We start from the raw sequence: 26,872 nt of genomic DNA, 5'->3' as shown, positions 1-26,872 counted from the left end.
GAAGACTACGATTTAAAACATTTCCTATGAATATGGTATGGAAGGGGTTCTCTTAAACAGGATGACAGTATAATATTGTTTATACCTGTGATCATAGACGTTTAATAACCCCAGTATTATATTTTGACAATTTGTTTATAATATCCCTTCTGCACTTCACAACCAAATGACCAATATTGGTCTGCTTCACTTGTTCAGTTCTTTGGCACGTGGCGGATACGACCAACTTCTGGTCCGCTACTTGAACATCTTCAAGGTCATACAACATCAGCATTTACATGTATATGAAATACTACGTAAGTAATCAATATGCCATTTTTATTATTAGTATATATTAATGTATTTACTTTTGGTCCATTAGAAATCTTCTATATACATTCTCTTTTTAAATATACTGAAAAAAGGAATAAAAAAGTACAAGAAGTCCACACAAGGGGGAAAAAAGATATTAGTGTTCAATATTATAACATTTCACTATTTCTCTGTTTGCCTAGAGTTCTTGTATTTTTTATTTTTATTGTGCACATGCACGCTATATTAAAATAGAGTTAATTTATGCTAAGGGGTTACTCCCCACTAATGTTCAGCAACCTGACACACTCTACTCTTTCTTTACTTTACATATAAAGTTAAATATATGTTACGAGAACAATAGATTTTTCACTTTTCCCATCTCTTTATTGTTTCTTCTTTTTTTAAATTATTTTTTCTATTTTTTCCAACCAGTCAGTCAGTACTATGCATTATGATTTCTGGTATTCTCTTAACAGTGTATTTATGGAGTTTCTGTATACTTTTGCATTCATTTATATATGTGGTCTGAAAATATGTACACTGGAAGTTTGAAGTAACAAATGCATTTTGCAGTCATAGAACAAATAGTACTATTTCCCTTTACTTAGATCTAAATCTGGATGCAATGATGACGTCATGACGTTCCGCATCAGATGAATGGCGGGAACGTCCGCTTTTATTTTTTTTTGTAAATATTTTCTTTATTGAAAATTTTTCATTATCAAATGCGTATCTTGCGCAAGCATGTAAAACCTTGTTGCGGACTCGCAGGTCCCACGTAACATAAGAGAAAGAAGAAACGGGTAATAAACTGGAGAACATTTATCCGTGACTCGCAGGTCACCAGTTATTGTAGAAATTACGTGTCTGCATTGTCATACTCAGCTAGCTGCTATGGGGACTCGCAGGTCCCTGTCTACGTGTGGGAAGGGGGAGAGGTAAGGAGAGGGTAGGGGAGGGGGAATGAGAGAGAGGGGGAAACAGCCAACATATGAATATGCATCCGCTCTTTGACCTTTATAGGGATACAGTGTCGGGCTCCCGGGCCCAATATTCTATTTGCTGTATGACCATGCCTTGAGGCCATATTCATATTCAGCTTCTGCCCAATCTGTTGCCTTCCACTTTGTGTGATGGGATCACCCCTGGCGAGGAGTCCATAGGCCCCCCACCCCGCGTAAGCCAGGCGGCCGTCACCGCACGTCTGGCAGTTTCCCAGCTCACCTACCCCCCCAGAGCGCGGGCCCACCACCCCCCGCCATGAGCACCCCCTTGGTCTTTGGTCTGTGAGCCCTTGGGCCTGTTCCTCTCCGTCTGGTTTGTGTGTCTCAAATAGCTTAGTCTTATCAGTATGGGTATTTGTTACCCTTCTCTGTATTCTAACATTCCCCTTTGCGTCCCTGTAGGTCCTCTAACCCCAAAGCTTCGTCGTCTGCCCTCTTTGTGGTGCCTAGATGGGTTCATCGTGTCTGTTTGTGTCAGCTCCTGTTTATTAGATCAAACCATTATCCCCCCTCTCGGGTGTTCCCACCTCCTCAGGTGTCTCGTGTAGGGTAAGTGTGAGGGGGGGGGGGGTGTTAGGGTCAGGTACAGAGGGAAGGGGGTGAGGGGGCGCGTGGGCTGTCAGTTCGTCCGTTTGTCGGGTGTCTTAGGTCGTGTGGCCGTGCAGGAGTGTCAGGAAATCAGGTTGGGTTGTTGTCAGTATCCAGTGTGTCCATATGTCCAGGTACGTCTGTTGCTGCGGTCCTGCCGTCAGCATAGTGAGTTCCTCAATGGCCCTCAATTCTTCCATTTGGTCGAACCACCTTTGTAGGGAGGGAGTCTCCTTTTTCTTCCAGTATTGGGGGACAGTCTGCTTTGCTACATTGAGGATCCGGATTGTAAGTGATTTTTTGTACTTGGTGATAGGGGTGTTTGTGTGGTGTTGGTTCAAGTGGTGGTGGGTTGTCAAAGAATCTGGCGAGTATTTTGTGTATGGTTTGCCAGTAGGGCTTTATGTGTTCACACTCCCACCATATATGTAGGGGTGTACCAATCGCTTTGTCACATCTCCAGCAGAGACGGGATGCGTATGTAGATATGTGGTGTATCGTGTCTGGTGTGCGGTACCAATGAGATAATAATTTATATGCGGTCTCCTGACTTTTACTAAAGACTGAGCAGTGATGGGTAATGTGGCAGATCTTTTCCCATTCCGCCTCACTAAAGGTCCGGTGAAGGACTTCCTCCCATTTTCCTATAAATTTAGGGGGTGCCGTTGGTGTGTGTAGCTGCAGTGTGGAGTATAAGAGTGAGACCCCGTGCGGCAGTGGATTGGGGTCTGCGCATAGGTTTTCGAAGATTGTGAGATCTCTACCTAGTCTTGCTCCCCATGGGAGGGTTTTACAAAGCTACGCACTTGTGCATATCTAAATCTGGTTATGAAAGATTGATCTGTGTCTTTACCTATGTCCGCCCAGTCCCTTAATCCCTGGTTGTTGCATACGTGTCTTAACCGTGGCAATGGGTCCCTGACCAGCGTCTTCAGCGTCCCAGGGTCCAGGCCCGGTGGGAAATCTGTGTTATGGGTGAGGGGGAGGAGTGGCGATAGGTATGTAGATAATGCGTGTCGTCCTGTGTTGCTGCGCCACACCTGCAGTGTCGCCCTGGTGTATATTGAGTAAGGTTTCTCCATTCCCCCTTCGCATCTGGGGAGCCACGGGAGGAGTGCGGCCGGAATGCCCGCCCTTGCCTCCACCGCGATTTTCCAGAGTTTAGTGACCCCTGATTTGGACCACTCCAAAATGCGTTGTAGCTGGCACGCCTTATAATAAAGCGTGAAGTCCGGTAGGGCTAAGCCACCCCTATCTTTGGGTTGTGTGAGTAGGGTATACTTCAGTCTGGGTCTCCTCCAATCCCATATGAATTCCCCTAGTGCCCGTCTGAGTGTAGTGAAGAAGGAATGGGGCAGGATGATGGGTAGGGCTTGAAAGAGGAAGAGTAGTCTGGGCAAGAAATTCATCTTCACGACTTGTATCCTGCCCAGCCAGGATTTGTGTGGAAGAGCCCATTCCCTCATTTCTGTTCGGAATTTGGACAGCATTGGGGTTTTGTCGTGTAGAGGTCCGATTCTTTGACCACCAGCCAGGCGCCCAAGTACTGTATTTTACCCTGAGCCCATTGGAATGGGTAGTTCTGGCGGAGATGCTCCGCCCTCTGTGTGGGGATGTCTAGGTTCAGAATGTACGATTTGGCGATGTTGATCTTAAGACCTTATATGTTCCCGAAGGTCCGGAATGCCAGTAGAAGGTTGGGGAGGGATACCTCCGGGTGTGTTATGAAAAACAGGAGATCATACGCGTAGGCGGCTATTTTATGGTGCGTGTCTAACGTTTGGACTCCTGTGATGTCAGGGTGACTTTGTATGTGTGTCAGGAAGGGTTCTAAAAATAAAAGGGGATAAAAAGTAATGGCGACAGGGGACATCCCTGACGCGTTCCGTTGTAGATGGGGAACGCTTCTGTGAGCGCCCCATTAGCCACCACCTGCACAGTTGGTTGGGCGTATAAAGCCTTGATTCAGTCCTGTAAGAATGGTCCCATTCCCAAGTGTGCTCGAGTCTAGAACATATACTCCCAGCAGACCCTGTCAAAGGCCTTCTCCGCGTCCGTAGAGAGTAGGAGAAGGCCTCTGTCGTCCCCAGTCTGTCCGTGCATGAGCGTGAGGGCCCGGATGTTATTGTCTCTGGCCTCGCGTCCCATCACAAACCCCACCTGGTCCGCGTGTACCAAGGTCGGGATATGCAACTGGAGGCGGGTCGCCAGAACTTTGGCCAAGAGTTTGAGATCAGTATTTATGAGGCATATGGGTCGATAGTTCCCACACTGTTCCCGGTCCTTTCCTTCTTTTGGTATTAGGGTTATGTGTGCCATGAGCGCTTGTTTGGGAAGCTCTCAGCCTTCTCTGATGTCATTAAACATTTCAAGCAGTGGTGGATATAAGGTGTCTGCGAAGCTCTTGTAATACTTGATAGGTAGGCAATCAGGGCCTGGACACCTGCCTGGTTTAGTGTGTTTAATGGCGTGTGCCAGCTCTTCAGGTGTGATCGGCTCTTCCAGCCAGTCTTTCTTTTCCGTCGTCAGGGAGGGGAGGTCGTGTGTCCGGAGGTACGCGTCTATTGAGTCCTTTAGTCTCCGTGTATGTGTTGCTGTTTGTGGTCGTGGGAGGGAATACAGTTCCGCATAATAAGTGCGTATGATGTTTTGTATCTTAAGTGAATGTTTGTGTAGGGTGCCCCCCTTATCTCGCATGCGGTCAATGTATGTGTCCTGTCTCCGTTTGTTAAGCATGCGCGCCAAGAGTTTGCCGCTCTTGTTTCCGTGAATAGAGAAAAACGCCTTATGCCGCAGTGCTGCCTTGTGGTGTTGAGTGTGTAAGAGTGTGGTTAGTTCCCTTCGTAGGGTGAGGAGCGTGGCCTGATGCGTGGGGAGGTGTGATCGTTTGTTGAGGGTGTCTAGGTGTTGTATGTCCTTTGTTTTTTGAAGTGTACGCCTTTCTGTATAAAGTGCCCCCTGATCACGCTTTTATGTGCCTCCCATCGCACAGCGCGGGAGGTTTGGTCTCGTGTATTGTCCGTGAAGTAATCTTTTAGTGCCGTTTCTATGTCTGCTGTGACGTCAGGTGTTGTGAGCAGGGATTCATTTAATCGCCATTTTGACACCGTGGGTCTGAACAGGGGAGACCGTAGTGTGACCGTCACTGGTGCATGGTCGGACCACGTTGCAGTCCCTTGGTCAGCCCCGAGCACCAGGGGCAAGTGGTAATGTGACATGAATAGGTAGTCGATACGTGTGTATGAATTGTGTGGGTGTGAGTAATATGTGTAATCCCTCTCATCGGGGTGAAATGCCCTCCAGCAGTCTACCAGGTGTGCCCTGGAGAGGAGTGTCTTGATTGCTGTGATGTGTTGCACAGGGAGATGTGAATGCCCCTGTGAGGAGTCCCATTTAGGATCCAAAGCGACATTCAGGTCTCCCCCCAGCACCACAACCCCTTCTGCGAAACGCCCGAGGGCACGGAGCGTCCTGGCCAGGAACCTATATTGGCCCTTGTTAGGGGCATAGACGGTGGCAAAGGTGTATGTCCTGTCCGTTATCTTCCCTTTAAGGAATAAGAAGCGCCCCTCCGGGTCAGACAAGACCCCCAGCTCCGTGAACGGGAGCCGTCTGTGTAGGAGAATCGCCAGTCCCCTAGATTTCCCACCCTGGAAGTCCCTATAATAGCCTACAGGGTAATGCTGGTTCGTTAGCTTGGGCCTCGCCCCCTCCCGAAAATGTGTCTCCTGTATGAATACCATGGAGGTCTTTTGTGCCTGGAATTCCCTTAGGGCTCCGGTTCGCTTCTCCGGTTTATTCAGCCCTCTGGCGTTCATTGTAGTTACCGTGATGGGGGCCGGTCTGCAGTCTCTAGACTATGTCCGTGGTCGTGTCTGTCAGGAGGTCCGTAGCAATGGGGCGGGTAAGAGGTGTCAGGGAGAAGGGGGGGAGGGAAGAAGCGGGGAGGAAAGGGAGGAGGGGTAGACTTAGCAAAATGTGGTTCAGTGATGTGAAAATTGCGTTGCGAGTGACAACGCGTGTGAATGAGCGTTGGGGTGCAGTGGCTCCCTCTCCCACCTGTGGGTTAGAGGGTATTGCGCACCTATATCTTGTCGCCCAATCCAATAGGGCAGTCGAAGGAGTCCTAGAATCTCCGAGGGGGTGGTGTCCAGGGGACCAAGTGTGCTCCCTAGCAGGTCATTGCAGATCACTGCGGTCCCTCGGGGCTCCTCCCAGTCAAAGTATCCCGCCCCCCCGACTTACGGCTCGTTGTGTTTTAATAAAGCAGACTGTCGTGTAACCTTGCCAAAGGAATAAGTACATGTAACGGCAGTAATTCAACAAGAAGTTGTAACAGGATAAAATAACTTTCATGTAACATGCTCATCAAGCTCTCCACCCACATCTCCCGACCCCCGTCACCTCGCTCCTCCTCCGCTTAATGTGTGTTATACCCAGTCAGAGCCTCAAACCGGCAGCTGAGTGTAGGAATCCCCAAGTGGGTTGGGCCCTGGGGACCAAGTGCGCTCCCAAACCGATCATCCCCGACCACTATGGTCCCTCGGGGCGCCCCCCCAGCCGGCACATCCCACCCTCCATGCAGCCCACAGCATATATACCAGTGCATAATAAAGCAAAACATTGACCCCCCTCCCCTTGGTAGGTTGTGAGCTCTGTAGGGCCTTTCCCCCCCCTCTCTGGGCCCCCACACCGGGCTCACAGCTCAGCCGGGTATCCCTTTCCCCCCGCCCTCCCGGTACCTGCTGCATGGGTGAGCGGTGGAGCTTATAGTCCCTGGTCTCCAAGGTGTAAGTCCCCATCTCGTGGTCGATGGTATTGCATATCAAACATAGGGTGGGGGCCTAGGGATCCCCGAGCGGGTAGAGCCCAGGGGACCCAGCGCACTCTCAAGCAGATCATCGCTGGCGTCACAATGTGTGGTGAAACAATAGGACTTGCGAGACGAGTGATCGGTGAGGCCCACCCCTCCCGGTCTCATTGGTGAAAGTCTGTTTCGTGCTGTAGGTGGCATCGCGCCACTGGCCTGTGCGGCGGGTGGTATGGGCGCCAGGGCCCCGGTGCCTCACGCGGCAGGGGACCGGACCTTGGAGCGTCCCAGAGTGTTCCAATGCGTGAGTGTGCGAGAGGTGTGCAGTCTGTGACCGTGGCAGGTATCTTCCCATGGGGTCAGTTATGAGGGCGGAGTGCCCATCTCAGTTAGTTAGGTGCCCCTGCGGGTCTTGTCATCTGCGTGCGGAGGTTCCTGATTCTTTGGGCATGGGGCCCGTACCTGGTATTCTAGGGTTAGCGGTATAGAAGGTGAGTGGGTTTGGCCACTTCAGCTTCTCCGGTGCCAGGTGAAGTTCCCTTTGGATGATCGCCAGCTCTTCGTCGTTGGTTACCGTACAGGGGCCCTTGGGTGTCATAATCTGTATCCCTGTGGGGAAGCACCAGCGGTATCTGATGTTAGCCGCTTGAAGTTGTCTGGTGAGCGGTTTCATTGCCCTCCGGTATGCTAGGGTGGCTGAGGAGAGGTCAGGGAACAGTTGGATTCCGGTGTTTCCCAGGAGCACCTTCTCCGTTCCTCGGGCCCTGCGGAGGATCTCCTCCTTTAGTTGGAAGCTCTCCAGGCAGCAAATAACGTCTCTCGGTGGTCCCTCCAGGGGCCCCTGAGGTCTCAATGCTCTATGGGCTCGGATAAAGCCTATGTGTGTCTGGGGTGGTCTGGTGAGAAGCATATTAAATAGTTCCAATAGCGTGGTTTGGATTGGTGCCATTTTGTCTAAGTCTTCAGGGAGCCCCCTGACACGTTTATTCTGTCTCCTGCCCCTATTATCCAGATCCTCGACGTGCAGTGCTAATTGCTTGAGGATTGTGTTATGCTGCTGTAACTTGTCTGTGTTCACCGTCTGTGCTACTGACATGTGGTCACAGTCAGCTTCCAGCTGCGCCACCTTCTGACTGAGGCCTTGGATATCCTCCCGCAGCGCGTGGAGTTCTGTGGTGAGAGAAGTACGCAGGTCGTGATTTGCAGCCTTTAGGTCAGCTTTCGTTGGTAAAGCTTTCGTGAGGGAAACTATATTGGGCGGGTATTCCCCTGATGCCTTTGTTCCTTTCTCCATGTGTGTCCGCTCCCCCCTCGGTGATGGCGGGCTCGAGAAGCCTGAGGCCGTGGAGTCATTGGAGGCCTGGCACTCGAGGTCCGCCGGTGTCACCAGGTAGTGTTTCATGGAGGGGGTCGGGGTCCCCTTAGGGGGGTCCGTGGGTCTCTGTGCATGTGCCGCTCGGTGGGTTTTCCCCATAGCTGCGGTCTGGATGCGGGTTCGGCGAGGTTTGTGTTGAGCCAGAGGGGAGTACAAGTTTTAGGCAGCCATCTTCTCGGACCGCCAAGCCACGCCCAACGTCCGCTTTTATAACAGATTTGTTACACCAGTGCCATTTGAAGGAATTAATTCCCGAGCACACCACCCCGGATTTACCCACCTCTATCCAACTGACCCAGAGGGACCCTCAAAGGACAACCATACCCCGGATTTACCGGCCTCTACCTTGCTGGTCCAAAGAAGATTTCACAAGGATTCTTACACTAAGCAAATATGTCAGAAACTTTAAGGAATCTACATTACATCTACAACTCACCTGGAGGCCGGTGGTGAGAACAAAACATGACTTTATCACAGAATTTTTTTTTCTTATATAGATAATTTTTGTTAATTTTTTTATTTTTACATATTTTATTTTATATTTTTGATACATTTTTTTTCATGGGATTTACATCTTACATCATTTACATCTATATGTTGTATATATTTTGTTTTGTGTTGCACTTTAGACTGATTGTATAGGTATATCAAGCACTGTACCTTCTTTCTTGTACTTGAGCTGTGTATAGGTAGACTATATTTTTGGGTGATCTGACACTGTGTTTTATACACTGTCTACATTTTTTTAGTGGTGGGCAAACCTTTGAATATGACTATCATCATACCTTTGGTGTCTTTACACAGGATCAGGGCCGGATTTTCCTATAGGCTAACTAGGCTTCAGCCTAGAGCCTCAAGATCAAGAGGGGCCTACATTCAAATTGTTTGCAAAATTAAAATTACACTATTCTAAAAACAGTGAACACTAAAACACTGAACCGAAAATAAGGAGAAATTCTACGCATATGATATGACCAGTGGTGTACTAAAAGGGAGGTGGGGGGGGGGTGGTCCGCCCCGGTTGCCACTTACTAAGGGGGTGCCCGGGGCAGACTACAATGCCCCTCCTGCCGCAATCGCCGAGACCGGCGGTCTGCAGCTCCGCAATGTGCAGAGCTGCAGACCATGGATCTCGCGTGCACTGCCCAATCAGAGCGTTGCCGTGGGTTACCACGGCAACGCTCTGATTGGGTCTCTCGAGATCTATAGTCTGCAGCTATGAGGGCCACCGGACCACTAGGGACCTCACCAGACCACCAGGCAGCCCCCACTGGACCACCAGGGATTTAAGGTAATTTTTTTAGTCACCCTCCCTCTCCTCATCACCCCCCTCTCTCTCACAATCACCCCCCCCTCACAATCACCCCCTCCTCATCACCCCCTCCCTCTTACAATTACCCCCTCTCACAATCACCCCCCTCTCCTCATCACCCCCCTCCCTCTCACAATAACCCCCCCTCTCCTCATCACCCCCTCCCTCCTCATCACCCCCCTCCCTGTCTCAATCACCCCCCCTCACAATCACCCCCCTCTCCTCATCACCCCCTCCCTCTTACAATCACCCCCTCACAATCACCCCCCTCTCCTCATCACCCCCTTCCCTCTCACAATCACCCCCTCTCCTCATCACCCCCTCCCTCTTACAATCATCCACCCTCCTCATCACCCCCCTCCCTCTCACAATCACCCCCCTCTCACAATCACCCCCCCTCTCCTCATCACCCCCTCCCTCTCACAATCACCCCCCCTCTCCTCATCACCCCTCCCTTTTACAATCACCCCCCCCTCACAATCACCCCCCCTCTCCTCATCACCCCCTCCCTCTTACAATCACCCCCCCCTCCTCATCTCGACTTTTTTTAAATGTATTATCCGTGCCACATTTTTTATAAAGGTTAGTACCAATCACAACATGTTTCATTTAACATATTGATATATATCACAGTAATGATGTATTTTATTGTCTCTCATCTAATTTACAAACTTAAAAATGGGAAGTGAAAGGGCCTCATAAGTGGAATAGCCTAGGGCCTCTTTTCATCTAAATCCGGCCCTGCACAGGATAGATGAGTACTATTTCCAATTTTATTAAGTTGTGGCAATAAATTTATATTCATATACCCTTTCTTTCTTGAGTGCGGTATCATTTGGTGGTTTTATATTTTGTGATTTAGGGTCTTTAGCGGTGACCCAGATACCTACGCCTTTTGTTTTGACTGAGTGCAAGTACTATTTGGATTTTTTGGATTTACTATTTTATATAAGTTGGATGTTCATTTTTCCCTCTTCCCTCTCCTTGATATCTTCTTCTTTTTTGTGGAGAAGTTTTATTGTTAAATATTATAATCTACCGATGACGTAACCCCAATTGTAATATCAAGCTTTCTTTTATTTGTCAGGGTTCTTTTGTTTTGACATCTGGATAAATGAATCAGTCTTACCCATACTGAACAATTCCCATGAGAGGCCCAGAAAGACCAACATCAAGAGCATCAGCCATCTGGCTCAGGAATAGCTTCTGTATCCGGAACCGACGTTTGCCAATACTCCAGCTGCCATCCATGAGGAAAACCAGATCTATCTTGCAATCTAAAGTGAAACACAATAATGGAAAGTGATAGCTTCTATAATCTTGTGTAAACTTAAAAAATGTAAATCACAGTAAAATGTATAAATGCACAAGCTTTATTTAATACTTTTAGTGATAGTATATTGTATTACTCTAAGGCAGTGTGATTCATTACTATGATAATAAACCTAAAAGAACAAATACAGACTTAGTAACTCTAACAGGTTAATCAGTAAAGTGAGAATTATCGGAAAATCAATGTGAATTCAAAGTGTTTTCCAATTTAAGTCCAAAATAGCCCAAATGGAAACATTCTCCATGTTAGCTATGCTTCCAATTTTCTTACTTTGGCCATAAATTGGAAATTCACTTCGAATTTCTGACAATGCTCACTGTAGTGAATAACCCTGTTAGATAAAAAAGGTACATCTACAATTATCATTAGCAAGTAACAATAATGTAATGAAGAAAAACAACATATAAAAGGAAAATAAAAGCGAATGTAATTCACTTTCCGCTTAAAATGTTTGCGGCTATACATAATTAGCATTTACTATGCAAAAATAAGAAGAGGAAAGTACATACTTATTCCTCCCAAAGCTACTGTTTCTACTGGTCTTAAGTTGAAATCTTCTTTTGAAATGACAGCTGTAAAAGAAAGATTGAGTAAAATTATTATATATATATATATGTCCTGATGAAAGCTCCCTAGAGGAGCTGAAACGTCGATTTTTTGAATAGTAAATACTTTGATCAAATTCCTTGAGTGCCGGTCTTCTATTCTTCTATTTTCTACATTTGAGCTACCAGAGCACCAGGTATATTTTTTCTTATTTGGCGTGCAGGGGTTTACTATTTCCTTTGTATATATATATATATATATATATATATATATATATACCTGCTGCCTCCTCCTATCTCCCCGAGTAAGTATATCAGTATTTACTGAGGCTAAGAAAAGAGATAATAAAGCTACATAGCTAGAAATTATATATGGAAGAATTTGGGAGAGCCAAGCCAACAATACATGATGTGAGGAATGCCAAGTTCATTAGTGGGAAGGGGGGGTTCCATATTCAATGTATACTATTTAGAATGAAAACAATAAAGTGATTTCTGGAAAGGATAGATATAGGAAAGTGATATATGGGTCGGAAGGAACACAACAATTAACTAGCGAGGCTTAGGGTAATGAACATAAATAATGGATGCACAACATGATTGGGGAGGGTTAGAAACATGATCATGGCTGAAAAGGTATTTGATTAAGTAGGGAGGGAGGGACAGGAACATGTCCTATTTGGTGTCGCACTGGGACATGAGGAACTGAGGGGGGGGGACTGAAAGTGGGATAGAAACATAATCTGCAGTGAGGAGATTGAACATGAGTGACATGTACATGATCTGTAGGCATGGGCCACGGCTAATATTAGGGAGAGAATGTATGTAAACCTGACGAGAAAATTGGGCTTGCTCTTAGCAGGCAAATTGTCCTGAAAATGATCATTCACTTGCGAAAAAGCACGTGAACAATAAGTTGTAATGTGCATCCTGCTGGATGTATTTAGTTCTGAATTCTAGTAAAAAGCAGTGCTTTGGTAAGATTCTGAATCCTATACTTTGTATAAGATTTATATGCAAAAGCACCAGTGGACACCGCATGCGGTTGGAACTTTTTCATTTTCACTGGATTTTGTCCATTCAGACAAAACTTGATCTTTAAAAATATTAAACAGGGACTGCACACATCTCTAAACATCAAATAGGGAATAATAGTAATGATAATAGTTGCCAATTATGGGATGGTAGGTCTTCAGGAATACTTTAGTAATCCGGAGAGTCCAGTCACACAGTTTATTTGGGAAGGTGACTGGAGAATGGCCAGTTTTTATCAGATGAAACGTTGTCATGCTGTGCCAGTTCCATTAAAACCTGCGTTGTGAAGTTACCTGTGTGCCTAGACTCTCTTTGCATTATTCAAATCTGGTCTTTAGTGAATAACCTTGTTAGTCTTTGCACACACCCTTTACATTCCATTACCTAGGAAGTGGGCTTATCTGCTCAGCTCCCTCGCGCGCCGCAGAGTGAGGCTGGGAGCCGGAATATGACGTCATATTCCGGCTCCGCCTCCCAGCCTCACTGTGTGGCGCACGAGGGAGCTGAGCAGACAGCTCAGAGGAAGTGCTCCCTCGCCAGCCACCCGCCAGCCGCCCGCCAGCGCCGCCCAGCAGCCACTGGACCACCAGGGAGAGAGGGAACCCCCCCACCATTCCCAAAGGTAAGGAGGCTGGGGGGGTTAAATAAAAAATAAAAAAGTGTGTGTGTGTGTATGTCTGTCAGTGTGTGTCTGTTATTGTGTGTGTGTGTGTGTGTATGTGTATGTCTGTTAGTGTGTGTCTGTTATTGTGTGTGTGTGTATGTCTGTTAGTGTGTCTGTTATTGTGTGTGTGTGTATGTCTGTTAGTGTGTGTGTGTATGTCTGTTAGTGTGTGTGGATGTCTGTTAGTGGATGTCTGTTAGTGGATGTATGTTAGTGTGTGTGTGTGTGTATGTCTGTTAGTGTGTGTGTGTATGTCTGTTAGTGTGTGTGTGTGTGTGTGTATGTCTGTTATTGTGTGTGTGTATGTCTGTTATTGTGTCTGTGTATGTCTGTTAGTGTGTGTGTATGTCTGTTAGTGTGTGTGTATGTCTGTTAGTGTGTCTGTGTGTCTGTTTGTGTGTCTGTTAGTGTGTGTCTGCATGTCTGTTAGTGTGTCTGTGTGTCTGTGTGTCTGTGTGTCTTAGTGTGTGTGTGTGTCTTACTGTGTGTGTGTCTGTTAGTGAGTGTGTATCTGCTAGAGAGTGTCTGTTAGTGAGTGTGTCTGTTAGTGTGTGTGTGTTTCTGTTAGCTAGTGTATGCGTATCTGTCAGTGAATGTGTGTGTGTGTGTATTTAGAAGGCGGGGCGGGGAAAGGGTTGGGTGGGGGTGGCGCGGGCAGGCGGCGCCTGAGTTTTGTCCTGCCTAGGGCAGCACAAAACCAGGATACACCACTGGTTGTGTCACATATGTATATACATGTGTGTATGTATGTGAGGAAACAAAAAAAGATTAAGAAGTGGACAAGAGGTAAGTGGGGTTAAGAGATACACAAGATGAAATTTGGGTTAAGAGAATGGAAACAGGTAAGAGAAAAACAAGCTTAATAGGGTGGGTTAGGAGAAACACACAAAAAACGTCAGGAGATACAAACAAAGGGATGAGTGGGTGTGGAGTGACACACAGACATTTAAAACTAAGGGAGAGGTGTGCCAACATACATATCCGCCCTAGGTGCCAGGTTACCTAGGCATTATAGATTTATGAGATATTATATTTTAGATATATAAGGAAGGCTCAGAGGATGGATTTGATAAACACGTGATAAATCCCTGTAGGAGAGGTAAAACTTGTTGTGTGTTGTCAGAAACCGAGAAGAAGTGGAGAGGTTTACTCGGAAAGCACCAAAGGAAAAGAGGCTTGCTTTGTGTTTGGCAAAATTGCACTATTATATGTATATTTTTTAATTTTGCATGGATGTCCATATTAACTATATATGTATATAGCAATAATATTTTTGAACACCAATGTTATGCTTGCATTTTAAATGTATATGTTTTGGGATGCTAAACCCGTTTGGTGCTGCACGAATATTTGTAATGAACTTTTGAGTAACACTTTCTTGACATTAATTGCACAGTTCATAGCACTTTAAAACAATTGTGAGTGCATTTATTTGCAGTTTTATATTATATATTTATTACATCTGAATTTATATCACTACTAATTTTGTATTTTGGACTGGATTCAAGAGACAGGAATCAAGAGACACCCAATTGACATATATCGACAGGTGGGAATTATACTGACACATGCCGCTAGGGCTTGTTTGAAGCTCCTTCACATGTGAGTAGGCATTAGTGAATTGAGCTTTTTGTCACTCATGTCTCTCCACATATATTACAATATTTTTCTTTTTTCCTTATTTTGCATGTAAATGCGACAAATGTAAGAAGTGATCAGATGTTTTGTGGTATGTGGCAACCTACCTGTTTCAGAAAATCCTTTCCACAAACTTGGTTCCACTTCTTTAACTTGGAAAAAATAAAATCAAAGAATATGTGTTCATAAATAATCTCTCCTGCACAAAATGAATGTACATATTTATTATTCTTTGCACATATAGAAATGCAAAGCTGTCTCACATTGAATGAATGAAACAAAGTAAAACAATGGCACAAAATGGTACCTACAGCATACATATGCCAGCTAACATTTAGATGCTGTGCTTTATCTTTAAATAACCCCTTGTACTATGACCATAAAGCACTGTAGGATAATTATAATATCAATTACAATTTTCAAATAATTTTTTTTTAATGGGCTCAGGTACAGAGAAAGCACACCCAAACACAAATGTAATAAGTGTAACAAATGTTTTACATGCAGCATTTGTTGAACTTTCAATAAAAATTGACAAGACAGTAGATTAAGATTAATATATGGATCAGTTTTAAATGTTTCTATCATATCCCCTCTGTCTCGGCTTCATCCAAAGATCCTTTAACCTTTCCTGGTAAGTTTTATCCTGCAAGCTATGAACCATTTTAGTAGCCCCTCTCTGAACTCTCTCCAAAGTATCAATATCAGTTCTTTTTGATATGAAGTTATGAGAAAAGAAAAGAAAGTGTAAGCAGCAACAAAGGTACAGACTCAGTAGGTGGGGGGATAGCAGTGGGTAGGTGGCAGATTATTTTTCTATTAGGTTTTCCATATGAAAATTACATGATAATGTATCTTTGTGTAGCTGTGAAGATGGAGGAGAAATATTAACCCAACGTATGGTATTCTGGACACAGCTGATATATTGATCTTTTGTGTTTATTTGATCTTATGGGATATATATGGTATGTTTTGCTGTTACATTTCTAACAGTTTGCTTCTTAAATTCTTTATTTTTAAAGTACAATGATAAATGTACATGCAGGAAGATATAGAGCTTAAGCAGAAGCCGACAGTAATGTTTTGACCATGTCATACAGGAATGTCGCACTGTTTTTATTTTTTTAGGAAACATGCAGCATAAACAAGATACACATTATGTCAGAGAGCATGAGGGTTACGGTACTAGAAGCTTCAAGGGACAGTGAATTGTCATGGACAGAGGGAGAGAAAATGCACAAGCGTATGAATGCAGGCTAATTTAATGAGAGATACGTGTGCCCACCAGAGAGGCCCTGCCTTGGTCTAATAGCAGTCTAGTGGTCAACTGAAAACTAGGAGACAGAAAATTAAGCAGTTAAACCAGGAAAATATAGTCAAACAATGCTGAAGTGAAAATAAATGGCTGCACTGCTAAAGGGAGAGACAATATGATATGAAACAGAATCAGTCTCTCCTGCCCCACGTTTTCACTAGGCTCCATTAACTCCTCTGAGGTATTTACTGGCACCACAGTTCTCATTTGCACTCCAGATCACATCTTCCAGTGCAGGAGAAAGGTTTGTTCACCGATTTAGAGAGATGGGTGGTGAGAAACTCAATTAAATACTAACTGAGGAGCTCTCTTTTAAGATGCGTCTGGCCACCACGATGCCTGGGCCCCGCCCCCTAAATTTTTAACAGATTTTAACATTCAGTGATGACACAGAATGGCACATTTCAGTAAGTCCACAATTTCTATATAATATATGCTGTTTATATTGATCATGCTTTTTTCATGTTTAACACAACTAAAACAGTTTAGGATTGTAATGAGAATTACATATGCATGCCGTGGGCTTTATGAAAATCATTGTCTGTCACATTTAATATAAACTAACCATAGCTCTATGCGGCTCACTTCCCAGAAACCGATATGGCCCGAACGAACTGCTAGAGTTCTTTTCTAAAACATTCATGGTTAGTATTATTTAAGAGACTAAAATTATCAAACAGGCTAGATTTCGATTTGTAGCAAAGAGCTATTAAAAAATAATGTCTGACATCTAAAAAAAAAACCCAACAATTATATTTATGTAACTTATAACAGTGAGTGATTAGTTGATGCAATGATTGAAATACAGGGACTGACAACCTATGGTACATGTACCCTTATACTGTATTCAGTTATACATCAAATGGGGTCTATTCATTAAAAAGGAAATTGTGGAGGATAACTAAACAGATTGTAAATGTTTGGCCATGTAGTGAACAACCCCATTTGTGATTAATTGATTTTCAGATTTTTTAGATATTGATATTGACTAAGACATGCAGTGCAAATAGCAACGGCATTAAAACCACCTGCCTAATATTGTGTAGGTCTCCTCATCCTGTCAAAATAGCTTTTTATTGAGGCATGGACTTCACAAGACCTCTGATCGTGTCCTGTGGTATCTGGCACCAAGACATTAAGAGACATTTTAAGTCCTGTAAATAAGTTAATGTTGTTGGTATTTAAAAATACTTTGTTTTTAATGAACCAACTTTCAACCTCTGGATAATTTTGCAGTGGCCTATGGTTGTAGCCTACAGCTGTGAGAAAATGTGTGGTTAGCTTCTCAGCATAGATTATGGCGTCCTCTAGGTACATGAATGCTGCTGAGTATTGCATTCAGCCTTAAACATAAAGAATGGAAAGTGACAAATAATGTAACATTCTGCAATTGCATGTAACTTAATTTTGGTGGGAAACAATATTAGCAAAGGACACATATTAGGAACTATCTGATAAAAAAAACTGTGTGTCATGAATGATAATGCATGGCTGAAGTTTTTAGTTTATTTAGGACATATTTTAATACATTTACTTACTTAAAGTTCTAAACAACAAATTGTTAGTAGGTTTATGTTTTAAACACTTACCAACTGGTTCAGGTGTTGCTGGAATCACCTTCGAAACTGTGTCAAATTCACTGGTCTTGGGATCTAGAAGGAAGTAAACAAAGTAACGGTTAAATCAAACAGTATGTTATTAATACTAGATTTGCAAGCACATGAGCATATTGAGAGTTTAGGAGCTAAAAACCTATTTAAGGACCAACCTGGTATTTTTTATACGAGCCTATAAAATACTGCACTTAGAGAGTTCTACCTAAATATTAAGAAATATTAAGAGGCATGAGATACATTTTCTGGGAACTGTGTACCTCTGGATTCTGTTGTACGGAGGAGGAATCATTATTTGAGACTTCTTAGGAGAAAGGAGATTTATATGGCAACAGGCTTATTATATATTGCAGTTAGGCCAATGAGCAGCACTCCTAATATGACTCAGTGACCGTGAATTTTTTCCTTTTAGTGTATACAATTTTGGCCAGTTTATTGCATTAGATTGATACACTTGGTTATTGGACTTAGTGAGAAATATTGCCAGACTGTGACTTATGATCATCAACATTTTATATGAGTACACTTTATGCAAGCAATGAATTACTCCTTAAAAAGTCAGCAGGACAGGCACACAGCCTGAATTAATATGGTAATGTATTTCTTGACAGCCAATTCAGGACTGACTTGTCATGTGATTAGTATTGACCTTCACATCTCGCCATTGTATAATCATAAAATAAAGGTAGTAACTAACATGGTACACAAAGAATTCTACATCATTTGGGGTTTCCTTATCATGGTTCATTTGGAGGTACATTTTGGGTTAAGGTTCTCAATATAGTCAATTATCCTTGTACAAGGAGGTTATTTTGATACCAAAAATGTGTATTACATTGGGATTTAATTTGTACAGTCATTGTTTATTATAAACCTATTCAGGTAATACTTCTACAGCAATTGTTTTCATCCAATTAAAGAACAGAGAAAGGAACTTTAATTGGGACACTGTAGGAAGCAAAAGAACATTGAAGATCACAACATAAAATGCTAATAACATTCAATCTGTTATAAACTCACAACAGCAGTGCACACTCACAGCCTTAACATTAGTGACAGCTGACAAATAGACATTACTATTATCTGACATAAAGAAGTCAAATAAAACATAAAGGCATAAAAAGGCTGTGCCGAACTTTGAGGAGTCAAACCCATATATAACCCTTTCATTTGGACAGATACGGCAGCTGAAGCATTAACCAAGCAAGCTCGAAATGTTACTGAAAACAATGCTTAACAAGCGGTAGATATAACAGGTAAGTAATGGTTAATGGTGTTGAGTTATTCTGAGTAAATTCACTCATTTTGCTTAGCAGAGACAGTGATCTTACAAAATGTAAGCTACTTACTGCTTTGAGAAAAGCCGGAGACCCACCTGTCAACTTCGGACAGGCTAGACCTGGAGTTGGAAACTACAAGAGAGCAACCATACTGTAGCACATTATACAGATACTTCATATGCTTAAATAGTATATGTATCACAATATACCAGTATATTGTTTTATTTATAGTTGAAATACATACATATCAGCGTATCAACATAGTTAAGCCTGCTTATTAACATGTTTATGTATATTTTGACTTTAACCAAATCAGGAAGTATTACTTTACTGAGAGGGTAGTGGATGCATGGAATAGCCTTCCAGCTGAAGTGGTAGAGGTTAACACAGTAAAGAAGTTTAAGCATGCGTGGGATAGGCATAAGGCTATCCTAACTATAAGATAAGGCCAGGGACTAATGAAAGTATTTAGAAAACTGGGCAGACTAGATGGGCCGAATGGTTCTTATCTGCCGTCACATTCTATGTTTCTATGTTTCTAAATGGTTGTTAGAAAAGGTTGAGGAGCCTGAAAGCTTTTGCAGATCTTGTAGTCCACAGCAACTAGAATAAACATGAGTACCTTAGAAACATAGAATATGACAGCAGATAAGAACCATTCAGCCCATCTAGTCCAATTTTCTAAAAACTTTCATTAGTCCCTGGCCTTATCTTATAGTTAGGACAGCCTTATGCCTATCCCACGCATGCTTAAACTCCTTCACTGTGTTAACCTCTACCACTTCAGCTGGAAGGCTCTTCCATGCATCCATTACCCTCTCAGTAAAGTAATACTTCCTGATATTTTTTAAACCTTTGCCCCTCTAATTTAAGACTATATGGTGGTTTTAACACTATAGGGTTAGGAATACCCTGTAGTCTTCTGTTAAACGGATCTTCATGTTACTACTACTGCCCAGAGAATAAACACTACTTCAGAGTGCCAGCAACTAGGTCCCAAGCATCCAGATAAATCCATGAATTGGCAGGTAAAATACCTACCCATTTCATTAATGTTCAAACCTAATAGCAAGTAATCGTTCACATTCCATGATGGGAATATTAGAAAGTCCCATATTAGTAATCCTGAATATCTGTCTCTAACGCAGCAGAAACCATGATGTGAGTACCTTTCCTCCAGTAAATACTAAATGTTATCTTTGGTTGAAATTGGACTGTGTAACACTGTGCTCTGTACATAGTGCCATGCTCTGCACATTATTCAAATTATATTTGAGCTGGCCACAGTACCTTGGTTTGTATGGTATCATTCCAATGTCATTTTTCAATCTCATTCTGCAATGAGGAATATTCTGTACCAATACAGACCCCTTTCTCTAGAGGAAGCTCTAGAGATTGTGAGGCATTAGGCAAAATTAAAAAAAGACAGCATGGTTCATGCACTCACAGTGGCAGGAAAGCTCGTGGAGGGGCATGAGGCAAGCCCAGAATGTGTGAGGTCTTAGGTAGTCACCTAACTGGCCTAATTATAGAGACACTTGTACCCTTCTCCTTTGTTGTGATGCCCGGTCCTGGTTTTTGTGCCTGAGAGTGTGCGATTTATTGAATTGGCTTCTCCTGACTACTATTATTATTATTATTGGTATTTATATAGCGCCAACTAATTCCGCAGTGCTTTACAATATATTTTGAAGAGGGGTGGAGGGGGGGGGGGGGGGGGTTACAATAAATGAGACAATTACACAGTGATACAAGAACAAGAGGTAGATGAGGGCCCTGCTCAAATGAGCTTACAGTCTAGATGAGGTGGGGTACAAATACACTACAGGGCAGCAAGGGTGACAGACACTAAACAAGGTGAAAAAGTAGCAGAGCTGGAGGTGAGGGTGGAGTATGGCTCTGTAGGAAAGCAAGAAACAGATTGGGAAATGTACACATAAGTTACTCTGGGAGTCCATAAGTATTTATGAACAGATGTGTTTTGAGGGACTTCTTAAACAATTAAAGACTAGGGGAGCGTCTGATGGGGGTACGCAGGCTGTTCCAAAAGAAGGGAGCCGCCCGCGAGAAGTCCTGCAAGGGGTGCGAGCAACAGATAGGAGAAGGTCACTGGCAGAGCGGAGAGACTGAGAAAGGGTACATCTATGAATCAGGGAAGAAATGTAAGAGAGGCTAGAGTTGGTTAGAGCTTTATAGATAAGGGTTAGCATTTTGAATTGACACCTATAGGATACAGGAAGCCAGTGTAAGAATCGACAGAGGGAAGAGGTAGGGATGGAACGATGGGTGAGAAAGATCAGCCTGGCGACAGCATTCATCACCGATTGTAGCGGGGCAGTTGGGGAGACCAACTATGAGAGAATTACAATAATCCATGCAAGAGATTACCAGATCATGAACAAGCTCCTTGGCAGCATCTTGCGTGAGAAAGTGGCAGATTCAGGCAATATTTTTAAAGTGGAATCGACAGGTTTTAGCAACATACTGGATATGTTGCACAAAGGTGGGGCCAGGATCAAAGATAACACCAATACAATGAGCTTGCAAGGATGGACTGATGCAAGCACCATCAACTTGCAGGGAAAGCAATGGAGGAGGATCAGCATTATGAGGGGGAAAATAAGAAGTTCAGTTTTAGAGAGAATGAGTTTCAGACAACGGGAGGACATCCAATCAGAAACTGAAAAAAAGCAATCCTGACCTTGTCTCTGATTCCTCACATTGTCATCTTTCTGTACTCATTCCCTAACACACACATGCTGCCAGACACACACTTCCAGAAACATACTCTCACTTTGACATATGTTACAGGAAGGTGGCTCCCAGAGGTCCAGTGGAAGCAGGAGGCTGGTGTAGGTTCCCAGCTCCCCTTGCAATCCTTTGTGGTTTCCTGTATGCTAGGAGAAGTGTTCTTAGGTCCAGAAGTGATCCCAAGAAACGATCCCGCTCTACATGTTATCTTCAATGCACTTTAGTTGGGGAGATATTACTATCACGCCAACTGGACTCACGGCTTGCCCCCTGGCTTGAGCAGGCCTCTTACTGTTGTAATGGCTAAACCCCCATGGTGGTGGCCCTGGTTATGATATAATGTGATATAATAATATATCTGAAATGATGACCCTTATAGGGAGATAATTGCCTCCAAAAATCCATCCAGAAATGTTTTTTTTAAATACTTTAATATGTAGGATCTTAAATAATTAACATTTAAATGACCTGGAGGGATCGTGCATAACACCTTGTCTTGGAGGAAATCAGTGTATGTTTCATGTGACTTTTAGTATTCTTAGATATTACTTATTCTTAGATACTACTATCTTTTGTCAAACAGAGATACAATTAATTATCTTAAAAATCATAGCGTAACCAACCATTTGCTAGCCCAGTCTAAACAAGGTACATCAACACTGTGAAATTAAAAACCAGCAAAGATAGATTACAAGGACTACCATATGAGGATCGCATGTAGACAGAATCACTATTTTTATAAAGATTTTAATTTCTCTGTGTAGATAAAAATATGTAATTTCCTAGGTATGCTAACCATGCACTTACGTCTGAGATACGCTTTAATAAAAAAAAAAAAAAAAAATGTTTCTATCTAAGATTTAGAGGGTTATTCACTAAAATGAGAATTCAAAGTTCATTCAGAGTAAATGTAAAATGTAAGGCCAGAGTAGCCGAACTGAAAACATAACTGACTCAGAGAATGTTTCCTGTATTTTTACCTTAAATTTGAAATTCACTTTGAATTCTCACTTTAGTGAATAACCCTGAAAGCATTGTATTTTTTCCACTATATACATCTGTTTTTTTTGCCAGTAACTCGAGTTTATAGTCAGAGCATACCTTGTGTTTCTCGTCTTTCTTCAGGCCAGCTGGGTGCGACAGGGGGAGCCACATTGATAGTCTCTGGAGCTGTGGACAATATAGAGTATTTTTCAGTGTAAAATATTATTTGCCCCCATATTAATACTGATTTATGTTTCTAATGATCATTTATACCTGTAGGTCTGCGTTGCACTGTTTGTACATTTACTCGTTGACTAGGATTTTGCCAATCACGTCTTGGGAAATCTGTGAATAAAAGAATAATAAAAGTAACATATTTGCGAAAACCACCATGCTTAGCATTTATTTGTAACTGCCTATATTACAAATATATTACAAAGGTTAAGTGAACACCAAGTGGTAAAATGCATCGTACTTTCTTTGAGGGAAAACTCTTGTGTTGTATTCATATTGAATAAATCATATAGGTAATAGTTGTCATGGCAATATTTATCCATACACTTATAAGTAATACAGCCAGCATTGTGATTTTCTTGAATTTCATGTGTTTTGGAGTTTGCAAGCCCTATTTGGCATGCAGGATCCCATCCAAGCTCAGTTTACATACATGTTCACAGAAGAACCAATCTATATATTCACATGCCAGGTTGCTTACAGCATGGAATTCTATGCAGGGAAAAAGGTCTGTCAACCTTTTTGTCCACATTACCGCTATAAATAACATTGAGCCATTGTAGCATACTGTTGATGGGTTCTTGAGAGATCATAATAAACCACAATATTAGGATTTAGGATTACATGCATGTTTTCTCACTCTTACTGTGACACAGTGACATACAAGTTCCTGTCTGCCATAGATTTATAGGACACTCCCCGAGAGGAACTGTACTGCTACCGTCATTATTTTACCTCCTCTACAGATAGTCAGCACTATGTCAGCAAAGGAGCTGCGGAGACATACTAGTGCTGCCCTGTGTCATATGCATGAGAATAATATGCAGACGACGTGCAATACAGGGCTTATAAATATAAGATGGCAGTTAAAATAACAGGCAGATCATATATACAACACTGTTGCAGGTCCTTTTTGGTAATGCACTACTGTATATACATGCATGTATAATTAACAATATATAAATATATATATTATAAACTAAGTGCGCATGGAAAGCCCTATTTTACTTACTTTGATTTGTTTGGGCAGATACACCCTTTTCAGCTAAAATCTGTTGTACTCTGCTGTAAGCTGCGGGAGAAAAATATATATATTCACTTTACTCATCATACATAGTCAGCATGCATAGGTCATATCAATACCTGTTAACAACATAAATTCCTCTTAACAATAGGAGTCTCCTGTGTGGGGATGCAAAGGTAAGGGCTATCACAGGGTTCATGCACATGGGCAGACAGATGGCTAATTATTCCCTTTCATGTATAATATACATTAATCTAGATATCCCATTGTGTGCACAAACAAATACTATGTTGCACTCATTATTGAACCTTTAACAACAAGGGCCCCAAAGCAATTTTCATCAACATCAATTGAGGCTCATGCATAGGGACACTTGGAGCAGAGTCCCACCAGTTTTTATGTGGGAAAAAAATGTATTTGCAGTATTTTAGAAAATAATAAGATTATTTTTCTGGAGGGGAGGGTGGTAAGCCACAAAAAATGGAGAGAGAGAGATGTTACATGCATAGTAATCTAGATTGAAAAAAGACTCAAGTCAATGGAGTTCAACCTTAAAATGCATCTTTGAATGCTGTTGATTTAAAGATAATAATAATTATTATTATATGTTGTTGAAAGGGCAAACTCCTGTTGTGTCTGCATTTATTTGCATGATGGTGCTAAGTTCCCTTTGTATTTTTTATCTAATACGTGTTGTTTAATTTTCCAAATTGTACAGTGCAGCGGAACATGTTGGCCCTTTGTAAATACCAATAATGATATGAAAGCATCCACAAATTTAACAAGAAAGTGCTTGAAAGTTGCGTTTCCTACCTTGACCACTAGATGGCTGTAGATTTCCTATAGGTTTTCGCAAGGACACGGAAGGATCTTGACGTGGAACAGCTGTTTAAAGAAAGACAAGACAAACATCAGCAGTGCCACTATAGGCTGAATAGAAGCAAATTGATTTATTTATGCTATATATAGTTATTATTTTGCATATAACCAATTATCACTACAACCATATTTTCTTGGCCAAAAGAGCTGAAACAGAAAGATTCTATTATTTAGCCTAAAACTTACTACTACTTTTCTACTTTACGGCCATTCCAGATTTAGTGGCTAAAACCCAATTATCTCTCTTTCAGAACAAATAATACATTTTCACTTGTGGATATTGTCTCAAAACATATGATGGCTTATCCACTAGAGAGATGACAAGTAACCTTTTTCCCCTAAATGTTGAAATTCTCATGGCAAATTGGCTTAGTGAATAAATCTCAAATGTTACAATTACATGAAAAGTATGTGAAGTGCTAGCTTTTGTAATTTGCAAAAGAAAATGCATTCTCACCTGCATTAACCCTGGGTGCTTGCCGGTTGGTTGGGTAAGTTGATGGAGACCTGTAAGCTATTAAAATAATTTGTTTTGATTAGTATTGATCTACAAACAAGGAATATGTACTTCTTTGTATCTGTGTACTTCTAACAACGTGTAATAAGTCACATAAAATACCTTGGTTCTGTCCTCTTCCTCCCTGTGCTGCTTGGACTTGTCCTGAAATTGAAGTACATGTATTATGCTGATTTATGCTTCAGAAAGGGTCAAGATGTTCATTGTAAAGGGTAAAAATGTTAATCTCTGCATGGGGAAGAGCCATTAGCAAAACTGTCCGTCAGACCTTTTGTTTAAACTGTAAAACAGCTTATTGGTTCCCTGTTCATAGACACCTGCAACAACAACTAACTGTAGAGACAAATAAACAACTTAATAGGTGAACACCAGAAGCAGTGGTGGCTGCCACCCACGGTACAAGAAGATACAAGTATTAGGTGATCATTGGATCACTTCATCTGATGAAGTGATCCTATGATCACGAAACGCGTAAGGCAGCATCCTACACTGATTCCCAAGTGATAGCAGACTGGAACGCATCCAGAGCCGCAGTGGAACGCACGCGACTGTCAGCCAGTGTTGATACAGCACTAGGAGGTCCAGACTCACTTTTATCCGCCCGGTGAGAGAGAGTTCACGAACAGCATTGGGCTCTCAATCTGCAAACCTGGTAGTCTCTGCTCTTTTACTTTGGGGTATTTTTATTCACCAGTCTTTTATATATATATATATATATATATATATATATATATATGTGTGTGTATTGCACTGACAGTATTGATGTGCCAATAAAATCTTTTATATGAAGCACTCTGTCTGCTACACTATACAATTGACACCATTTTAAGGATTTTAACCCCTTGTGGGGCATTAGTCATTTATTTTTTTTGACGTATTTTATTAAGTTTACAGTTTGTATCGGTTCTTTTATATTGGTGTTTTAGAACCCTTACTAGATTATTTCTTTAGCGATTTCGGATTTTCCCTACCCTTCTATATGGGAGGCATTGATCCAGCTGATACATTAATATCCTATTATTTATTGAATATAATTTTATTATCTTATTTTTATCCATGAGTTCCATTTCCATGAGTTCCATTTCCATGAGTCCTGCAATTACTATTGATTAACTCAATAGGTACCTAATACAACTAAGTGTAGAGCACTGAAAAAAACTAAACAGTGGCCATCTAGTTCCTACTTATGGCCCCCTTTATTCCCTACTCATTGCCTCCTCTTCTTCCTAACCCCATTACACTACCACCACTTTGGAATAGGTCACCTTTAACCTAATCAACATATTGCCTATTCAGTTCTAACCTCTCCACAAACCCCATATTGAGTTGAGGACCTCCAGGATCTTCTCACACCCTCCAACACCTGGTCTATTGGCAGGGGGTGTTTATATTAGACCTATACATATCTATATGACTATAACCTATACAAAAGAAGATGCTTAATTTTTCTGACAAACTTTAAATGTTTTGTTGGAGTATACATTCTGCATGTTGGAAATTGTGTCCATGTCCCAAAAAAGTTAAGTGTTTTTTGAACCACACCTTCAAAACATATAGTACTAAAAGTTGTCCACTTCCAAACATCTACAGGGCCATGAGGCATCCAGTCTCCATCACTGTCTCATAAAGGCTAAACCTATGATGACATAGGTTTAGATGTTAGAATGTCCTATTGTA

General features: G+C 42.3%; 1 protein-coding gene across 2 annotated transcripts in view; it reads right to left on the bottom strand.

Moving 5' to 3' along the window:
• The window catches only part of VIT (vitrin), a 133,605-nt gene that overhangs the window by 5,618 nt on the left and 101,115 nt on the right, over positions 1 to 26,872 (bottom strand). The window contains exons 9-19 of one of the 2 annotated variants that reach the window (XM_063443095.1): positions 25,298 to 25,339; positions 25,136 to 25,192; positions 24,613 to 24,684; positions 23,788 to 23,847; positions 22,815 to 22,886; positions 22,659 to 22,727; positions 18,876 to 18,938; positions 17,503 to 17,565; positions 14,706 to 14,750; positions 11,226 to 11,288; positions 10,513 to 10,660 (exon numbers count right to left, since the gene is read on the bottom strand). In XM_063443095.1, coding sequence (XP_063299165.1) covers positions 10,513 to 10,660; positions 11,226 to 11,288; positions 14,706 to 14,750; positions 17,503 to 17,565; positions 18,876 to 18,938; positions 22,659 to 22,727; positions 22,815 to 22,886; positions 23,788 to 23,847; positions 24,613 to 24,684; positions 25,136 to 25,192; positions 25,298 to 25,339 — 754 coding nt within the window. The remainder of the gene's footprint in view (positions 1 to 10,512; positions 10,661 to 11,225; positions 11,289 to 14,705; positions 14,751 to 17,502; positions 17,566 to 18,875; positions 18,939 to 22,658; positions 22,728 to 22,814; positions 22,887 to 23,787; positions 23,848 to 24,612; positions 24,685 to 25,135; positions 25,193 to 25,297; positions 25,340 to 26,872) is intronic. The other variant, XM_063443096.1, reaches the window with a different exon arrangement.

The sequence above is a fragment of the Pelobates fuscus genome, chromosome 2 (assembly GCF_036172605.1).
Source record: "Pelobates fuscus isolate aPelFus1 chromosome 2, aPelFus1.pri, whole genome shotgun sequence".
NCBI classification, from domain to species: Eukaryota; Metazoa; Chordata; class Amphibia; order Anura; family Pelobatidae; genus Pelobates; species Pelobates fuscus.
Note: the sequence above shows the minus strand (reverse complement) of the source record. Positions and strands in the feature narration are given on the sequence as shown.